The 9,164-nt window shown below is 34.4% G+C and overlaps 1 protein-coding gene, 1 long non-coding RNA gene and 1 pseudogene across 2 annotated transcripts; all 3 read right to left on the bottom strand.

Annotated features, from left to right (window-relative positions):
- Positions 1-2,453: 2,453 nt before the first annotated feature.
- LOC139525945 (uncharacterized) lies at positions 2,454-8,286 on the bottom strand. Its single transcript, XR_011665056.1, has 3 exons — positions 8,192-8,286; positions 4,021-4,164; positions 2,454-2,649 (listed from the first exon to the last, which is right to left on the bottom strand). It is a non-coding gene; the product is annotated as an uncharacterized lncRNA (long non-coding RNA).
- On the bottom strand, positions 3,173-3,936 carry LOC139528930 (integrase/recombinase xerD homolog; annotated as a pseudogene).
- A 6-nt stretch (positions 8,287-8,292) lies between the features above and the next one.
- On the bottom strand, positions 8,293-9,123 carry LOC139528999 (putative ankyrin repeat protein RBE_0220). Its single transcript, XM_071325237.1, has one exon. The coding sequence runs from the start codon at positions 9,121-9,123 to the stop codon at positions 8,293-8,295; it is 831 nt and encodes a 276-aa protein (XP_071181338.1).
- Positions 9,124-9,164: the final 41 nt, after the last annotated feature.

Below are 9,164 nucleotides of genomic sequence, written 5' to 3'. Positions count from 1 at the left end.
TAGATATTGAAAGATTCTCTTAGATATTCCCTTTTCATGATGAGGTCTATTTCTATGTCAATAGATATAAGATGATGCAGTATGAGTGCCAAAGAAACAAATCTCCACTCAAGTCACAATTTGTAAAATTAAACCATAAAAGGTCAAAGTACTGCCATCAACACATAGCTTTGGCTCACACCAAACAGCAGGCTATAAAGAGCCCCAAAATGACTAGTATAACCCATTCAAACAGGAAAACCAACAGTCAATCATATTTCCAGCATAATTTTAGAGTATTGTGATCTGTGTTCCAACGCAATCCTAATATTTTAACTACCTGGGTTGTGTCAACAACTTTTTTCAGGTTCTGTAAGTTCTTGTAATAGCTTGTTATTTGATTCTCATCAGCGTAAAAGGAATTCACCATTTGCAGATAATTGACAAATAACTATGAAATATTGTGACAATTCATCTTTAGAATCAAAACTACAATATTGGCTACGTAAAAATCTCTTATTGAACTGCCAGTAAATTCTATCTTATGCTTGATGTGTTTTGATAATACAGCATTCATAATAAAGGTTGAGAGTGAGTCACCAAGTAATGCAGAATTTAACTTATAAGATATAACATTATAGATATAAGTGTTTGGGGGAAAATCTAGTGACATCAGATATTTTAAAATCAAGTCCAATATTTAGAAAGGATTTTTTGATATCTTCATTTTGCATATATATGTATGTATTCATGCAGAATCTTACATGTATTGCGGATGTAAGTTAATTTAGCAATCATTTCAGCTTTTGTCTAGGTAGATGTAGTGACTATCTTTCTTCACTGAAAAATGAGGGATATAATGTTACTTCATACTTTACTGTTTAGATCAGTCTTATTATAAGCAGCCCCTATTATCCACTTGACAAAGTAGATAGTGGGGGCTGGTCTTCATCAGTCTGCTGTTTAGATTTAGTTTAAATTTATCTGTGTAGACTTTCTTGATTAATCCAAGTAACCTGCTTCAATGATTTCTCCGTACATTTCCAATCATTGGGGTTCTTTTAAGTATCAATTTACATTTCATTCATACAATGTATCAGTAGTGAGTGACTTTAATGAAGTAAGTCTTTCTTATTGAGTTACAGGATAACAATATTTGGTATGTGCGTACTTTGCAAGGTCCTCATGCCTGACAGACAGTTTTCACTCGACATACACCTTATTTCATGTATCAGTGAACACGGTAAAGTTTTGGTGATCTAGATACTATAAGCAATATGTCTCTTATGTATGGTATATGGAATGTATGTAAGATGTACATGTCCCACTGGCAATTATCATCTGACCTTTACCCCATTTTCATGGTGCAGTAGTTATAGCTAAGTTTTTGTGATTTGATCTGGGTTTTTTTTACTGTATGATATAGGTCTACTATATTTGTTGTATGGAATTATCATAAGGTGTGCATGTTTAGCTTGCAGGTGTCATCTGACCTTGACCTCGTTTTCATGATAAGTCAGTGGTTAAAATTAAGTTTGAGTTTTGGACTTTTTCTAATACTATATGCAACAGGTCAACTATATTTGGTGTTTGGAAATATTGTATGATGTACATGTCAGTCTCGCAGGTTTTATTTGACCTTGACCTCATATATGGACGACCACGACAACTTAACCTTGTTCACTGATCCATGAAATGAGGTCGAGGTCATATGAAAACTCTCTGACAGACACGAGAACCTTGCAAGGTACGCACATACTAAATATATATTACTGATAATAAGAGAGAAATTTAAATTACACAAAATCTTAATATTTGTTCAAGTAGTCAATGAATCATGAAAAAGAAGGACAATGGACATATGACAGACGGACACTTCTTAACATAAAACATCTATATACAAAGTGTGAAGCACCAATGTTTTCCACCTTCTAAAATATAAACTTCTCTAGTAATAAGTCAAGGCCGCCGCCGCCCCTTGATCACTATACCTATACCGAGCTTTCTGCCACGTGCATAAGTCGCAGGCACGACAAAAATGATAATCGGAACTTCAGTCAATGGATTAACACCACGTAGCTTCAACATTTTTATTACATCGCTTAGCAACATAAAAGATTTGAAAATAATAAATTACATTAAATTTCAGGTACATATTATCAAGTTTTGGATCCAGAAATAACTCAGACATAAAGTAGAATAAAAGTATGTCCATTGAAAATTAACTTCCAAGGGATTTCTATAATTTCGGACATTCATGAGCGATCCCTTTTTACATCTTTACCATGATTTTGAAAATTAAAACATAACCAAATATGCAATGCAAACGGAGGAAATTGAAGAGAACTATTTTTTTAACGTTTAACCTTTATCGCTCTGACATCTGAAGGCCTTTTAATGCCTTATTGGCCTAAATTAGTCGCCGTAAAAATGTCGTTAGACAAAAAGCGACCTCGAACTAGGTGGGCTAAAATAAGTTATGTTCTAATTCATAACTTCAAGCGAACATAAATTATTTACAAAATAAACTCAACACCTTTGTATGGGATCAGCTCGCCTGACAGTGTGCAGCAAAGCTTTAATTTCATTAAAAACAAATGCAACGTAAAAAATGTTCATCAGTGTTACTGTCTGCCTAGGCCGCTGCAGGTAACAAACACAAAAACCAATCTACAAAAATAAAAACAATTTTCATTATGTACGAAAATACATATTATGAATCAAATAAAGATTCTGTTCTTACACACATTATTTTTCACATTAATAAAAAATAACACAAATAAAATACATTAAGTCGGGTGGGAGGGTGGGAAACTTTACTGCACCAAAAGCGAACCTCGAATGACAATATCTTTAATTTACAAAACCGCCAAAAGTATAGCACGAAATATTTGAAATGACCTTATTCAAATATTATGGTCAGTTCTACCTCGACCAATGAAAAACATTTAACCTATTATATACTTTCAAACACGTGTAATTTCATAAACAAATACACGTGGTAATGTTTACATACCGGTGTACATAACTTTAATAAATATATTTATGTTCTAATTCATAACTTCAAGCGAACATAAATTATTTACAAAATAAACTCAACACCTTTGTATGGGATCAGCTCGCCTGACAGTGTGCAGCAAAGCTTCGAAAAATAAAGAAAGGGTAAAGAAAAAATAAAAGAAAAAATACAAAATTAAATCCCAATATTATTTGTTACAAACAGTCTATCCTTCAAAGACTCTTTAACATAACCGTCTTTTGCCGTGTCACTTTTCCACCGACCATGCTTTTTGAACAATCTGTCCTCTACACCAGCCGCTGCAGCAGCCGATGCCCCTCCTGAACGGAGACTATGCAGTCCAATTTTTTTACTATCTAAGCCTATACTCTGTAAACTTGAAAGTAGTTTTTCCCGAGCTCTCGTGTATGACAACGGACCTGTACTTCTAAGTTTATAAGAATTATCAGACTTACAAAAATTAAAGGATCAGAATTTGATGTAATACTAGCTAATTTGAGATATCGTTCTAGCATACAGACAGGACAAGTTACAAGATTAGTTCTAGAAATAACCACATCCCTCCCTTCTCTGTAAATATCAGTTTTACTCTTCGCCAAATATAAATTTGCATGTGTAGAATAAATCTTTATATCGATACCTCTCAAATTAACTAGTTCTGAAAACCTTAAAAAAACCTGCATAGCTTAATAAACACATACAAACAGTTCTTAAGTCTTTAAGATTACTATTAAGATGACCATAAGTATGAACAATCTTTCGCAAAATGTCTGGTGTAATAGGATCTTTCTTAGTGATAAAATGTCCCAATTTTCTCTGTGCTCCTTCGTTTACAAACGTTACTAATTCAGATGTACAAGGATTGTTAAATCCAGCCAGTTTATGTGCCCAGCTAATGGCGTATATTACTTCATTTATCTTGCTTGCCGATTTTGCATTCTGTGAAATGTGAATCAAATATAGAGAAACTGTATAATCAGATGAAGGTAATGGAGTAATATTATGTATTTTAGTCCACTTACAGAAAGCATTAAAGGCATACTGGTACTTTTTACGAGTGTTCAGAGAACGTGAGCTCAAGCAGTACTCTGGTAGTCTAGCTTTCAATGTAGAAAGTTCATCCGAAATATCTGAATTCTGTTTCCATCTACCAACTCGAAAAATATCTGAAAAATGTGCAATCGTGAAACAAACATTATAAAATGTCAAAGTATTAAAAACTAATATACAAATGAACCATGCCACTGTAAACATAACAGGACCTTGTCCAATATTTATTTGACCATGCCAGCTACAATGCTATATACATTAGTGCCGTGTTGAATACAACCATGCTTTCTACAATGTATATACACACTAGGGCCTTATCAACAACAACCGTGCCTGCTTCAATACACATTCATGTACTAGGGCCTCGTTACTTTAACCTCGCCAGCTACAATACACATCCGTGTACTAGGACCTCGTCACTTCAACCTCGCCAGCTACAATACACATCCGTGTACTAGGACCTCGTCACTTCAACCTCGCCAGCTACAATACACATTAGTGCACTAGGACCTTGTTATCCTTGTCGCATCTAACTTCACTGCCAATACTGGAGCAATAAAAGGCTCAGTGCCAAAAATGGATTTTCTATTAGAACCACTGACAAAAATACCACTTGTATTTTTAAATTCAATAACATCAGATATGTAATCTCTGTAATTCATATTTTTATCAAAAATGAAAGGCCAATAGGTCGCAGATATCCATTTTGGTACAATTAAAGTACCTCTAGCTTTACAAGCAATTACATGTTTTATAGCTCTCAATACTAAGTAAATAGGTGGTACAATCCAATTGTTTTCACCAGACCAATTCTGAGTAAAACAGTCTACAGCTTCTGTATTTACATTCCAGAATAAAGAGTTAAATCTTTCTAATTTTGTGTTACGAGAACTAGCAAAACGATCGACTGTATAAGGACCCCAAAGGTCGTTAATAAAAGTATAGAAAAATTCTGAAATTCCCCAGTCTTCATAATCAATGATTTTACTGATATAATCAGCTTTCGAATTTTCACCTCTCGGAATCCATTGTATGTTAATGGAGATTCCCTTTTGTAAACAAATAGAAAAAATGGAAATTGCTATATCTTGCAGTTTTTCTTTCATGCTTTCTGCTTGAACAATTCTGACACAATTTTGATTATCAGATAGCCATTTTAAGGATTTTCCAGCAAATGCATGTTGATAAGACATCAACGCCAATTCTATGGCCTTTAGTTCCCTCCACGTGGAACTCTCTAACATTTCAGTGGATTTCCAGATAGTGTGAAAATTTTTACTTTCCAACTCTACTGTACATGCTCCGGCAGCTATGCTGCTAGCATCAGAATATACCATTACATGTGACTGACTATATTGATTTAATGTTTTAAAATTTACATTTGCAATGTTATCAAGCCAGAACTTTAATTCTGATATCACAAAACTTTTACTTTCTAAAACTAAATAACTATCCCATGACATTCTACTTTCAATAGACATATAGCAATATCTAGTCATTATTCTAGTAATATTTCCGATCACAGGAGACATACTTATAATTCTACCCGTTACCTGGGCTAAATTTCTGGCAGAAATATATGGAATTTCTCTGAAAACATTATGAATAGATTGTAATAATTCGTCAATTCTCCTTTGAGGAATGCATAAAGTGAAATTACATGAATCCCAAATGATTCCCAACCACTCCAACTTCTGTACAGGAGTAAAAACTGATTTTTCTTCGTTCAGAAGAAAACCCGCACTCAAAAGTGATTTTTTCACAAATTCAGCATCTTTGATGCATTCATTATTTTCGTTATTCATACCAAATCCATCATCAAGATATAAAACTATTTTTATACCATTTTTTCTCCAATACTTTACCAATGGTCTGAGACACTTTGTAAATATGTAAGGACCCGTTGAAAGACCAAATGCTAAAACAGTGAAGCAATAAAATTTATCTTCCCACGAAAAACCTAGATACGTGTGCTGCTGTGGACATATATCCAAATGAAAATAACAAGATTCTAAATCAAATATATACAGATAATCATTTTTCTGAAAGTATTGCACAGCTATTTTCCAATCTTCAAATTTAATCTTTTCCTTTTTTACCGATAAATTCAAAGTGCTCAAATCTAAAATTAGACGCCTTTTCCCAGACTTTTGAGTAGCTACACTGAGCGGATTGACAATGTAAGGTTGAAATGGGACCTCAATGACGCAACCTGAAAGAACAAGTTCATTTACAGATTTGCTAACAAAATCATCATTCTTAAGAGCAGAGTTGTTATTTTTCATGTACATGCTCGAAGGAGTATCAATAAATGGAATAAGATAACCATTTTTCAGTGTGTCTAAAATAAATGAGTTAGCACCAATATGCTCCCAGTACTGAATACTTTTAGCTAACCTTCCCTTTACACCAGAAAAAATACCCGTGCTAGATTTGAAATAAAATTTATCTTCCCACGAAAAACCTAGATACGTGTGCTGCTGTGGACATATATCCAAATGAAAATAACCAGTGTGTCTAAAATAAATGAGTTAGCACCAATATGCTCCCAGTACTGAATACTTTTAGCTAACCTTCCCTTTACACCAGAAAAAATACCCGTGTTAGATTTGAAATAAAATTTATCTTCCCACGAAAAACCTAGATACGTGTGCTGCTGTGGACATATATCCAAATGAAAATAACCAGTGTGTCTAAAATAAATGAGTTAGCACCAATATGCTCCCAGTACTGAATACTTTTAGCTAACCTTCCCTTTACACCAGAAAAAATACCCGTGTTAGATTTGAAATAAAATTTATCTTCCCACGAAAAACCTAGATACGTGTGCTGCTGTGGACATATATCCAAATGAAAATAACCAGATTCTAAATCAAATATATACAGATAATCATTTTTCTGAAAGTATTGCACAGCTATTTTCCAATCTTCAAATTTAATCTTTTCCTTTTTTACCGATAAATTCAAAGTGCTCAAATCTAAAATTAGACGCCTTTTCCCAGACTTTTGAGTAGCTACACTGAGCGGATTGACAATGTAAGGTTGAAATGGGACCTCAATGACGCAACCTGAAAGAACAAGTTCATTTACAGATTTGCTAACAAAATCATCATTCTTAAGAGCAGATTTGTTATTTTTCATGTACATGATCGAAGGAGTATCAATAAATGGAATAAGATAACCATTTTTCAGTGTGTCTAAAATAAATGAGTTAGCACCAATATGCTCCCAGTACTGAATACTTTTAGCTAACCTTCCCTTTACACCAGAAAAAATACCCGTGTTAGATTTGAAATTTTCAAAAAATCTTACTTGTCTAAGCAAAATCTCAATATCATGATTTTAACAATAATCACAATCAAATTCAGAAAATAAATATAAATACTTATCATTAACTAACTGTTCATTGTTAATTGTTCTGTTGTGTATTGTTGAAGTTGAACTGGTTGCGTTTGACAAGTGGACAGTTCTTCCTCCAGTGGCCAAATTGTTTACAGGCATGGCCCATATCGTGCTGGGACGGCTCACGCCGCCCGCTGCCAGCTCGAAAGGGCGGCGGGTTCTGACGCTGATACTGATTGGAATAATAAGGATTAGGAGCAGTTTCAACGGGAGCCGGTCTAGAAGTTGTCTTGTAGGGATTTTGGCGTCGGGATTTGTCTTTAGTCGAACGCATGGCTCTGGACTCCGCCTAGCGGATTTTCTTTTCATCTTCAGAGTCTGAAGCGATAACATTTGCTTCATACTCTCTGACAGTAGCCCAACCACCGGCTGAAGTATCTGCTATGCGTATCAGTTTGTTTCTGCCCTTAACCTTATCTATGAGGTCTATGATGATACGTGACACCTTGGTTTCTGAACGGGGAACAAAGATACAAACCTTGTTTAACTCGGTAATAGTTTCCTCGTTAAATTTGTATTGTATTTTGTTGCCCTCGTCTTTGAATTTAAGGGAAACCTCTTCTTTTAACTTTTTGGAAATTACGTCCTGTTCACGGACCAAATCTGATTTAAGATCTACTAGCTTATTGTCAAAATACACTTTAAAAAGTTCAAAAGTATCAGCTAAATCACGGCGCTCTTCTACTATGTGGTTTCTACTTTGTGATTTACCGGTTGAAATGTGTGAATGCTCAGTCTCACCTTCGGACATTGGACTTCCTTCTCTATTCTCAGACATACTCAGGTTAAGCACAAGCTTACAACTTTACTGCACCAAAAGCGAACCTCGAATGACAATATCTTTAATTTACAAAAGTATCTGCATCATTATTTATCAAAAGTTCAACAAGCTGTGTATAACCTTTTAGACAAGCCATTAACAAGGGGGATACTCCAGTATTCATACACTTATTAATGTCTGCCTTATTGTTGATTAATATATGGACTACTTCAGTATGTCCTTCCTGACAAGCAATGAATAAAGGTGATACTTCATCATAATCACACTTGTTAATGTCTGCCTTATTGTTTATCAACATTTGGACTACTTCAGTGTGTCCTTCGTGACAAGCAATGAAAAAAGGGGATACTTCTTTATCATCACACTTATTAATGTCAGCCTTACTGTTGATTAACATCTGAATTAGTTCAGTGTGTCCTCGGTAGCAAGGCATACACAGAGGTGAAACTTCTATATCATTACACTTTTCAATGTCCGCGTTATTATTAATCAACATCCGAACTACTTCAACGTGTCCTTCATGACAAGAAATCAATAGAGGTGATACGTCTTTATCTTTACACTTATTGATGTTTGCGTTATTTTTTATTAAAATCTGAACTACTTCAGTATGTTCATTTAGACAAGCAATGTACAGAGGGGATTCTCCAATATTTGTACACTTATTTATATATGCCTTATTGTTAATCAATATCTGAACTACTTCAGTATGTCCTTCCTGACAAGCAATGAATAGAGGGGATTCTCCGATATCTGTACACTTATTTATATATGCCTTATTGTTAATCAACATCTGAACTACTTCAGTATGTCCTTCCTGACAAGCAATGTTCAGAGGGGATTTTCCGATATCTGTACACTTATTTATATATGCTTTATTGTTAATCAACATTTGAACTACTTCAGTATGTCCATTCTGACAAGCAATATACA

Source organism: Mytilus edulis, chromosome 6, assembly GCF_963676685.1.
Source record: "Mytilus edulis chromosome 6, xbMytEdul2.2, whole genome shotgun sequence".
In the NCBI taxonomy this organism is placed as follows: Eukaryota; Metazoa; Mollusca; class Bivalvia; order Mytilida; family Mytilidae; genus Mytilus; species Mytilus edulis.
Note: the sequence above shows the minus strand (reverse complement) of the source record. Positions and strands in the feature narration are given on the sequence as shown.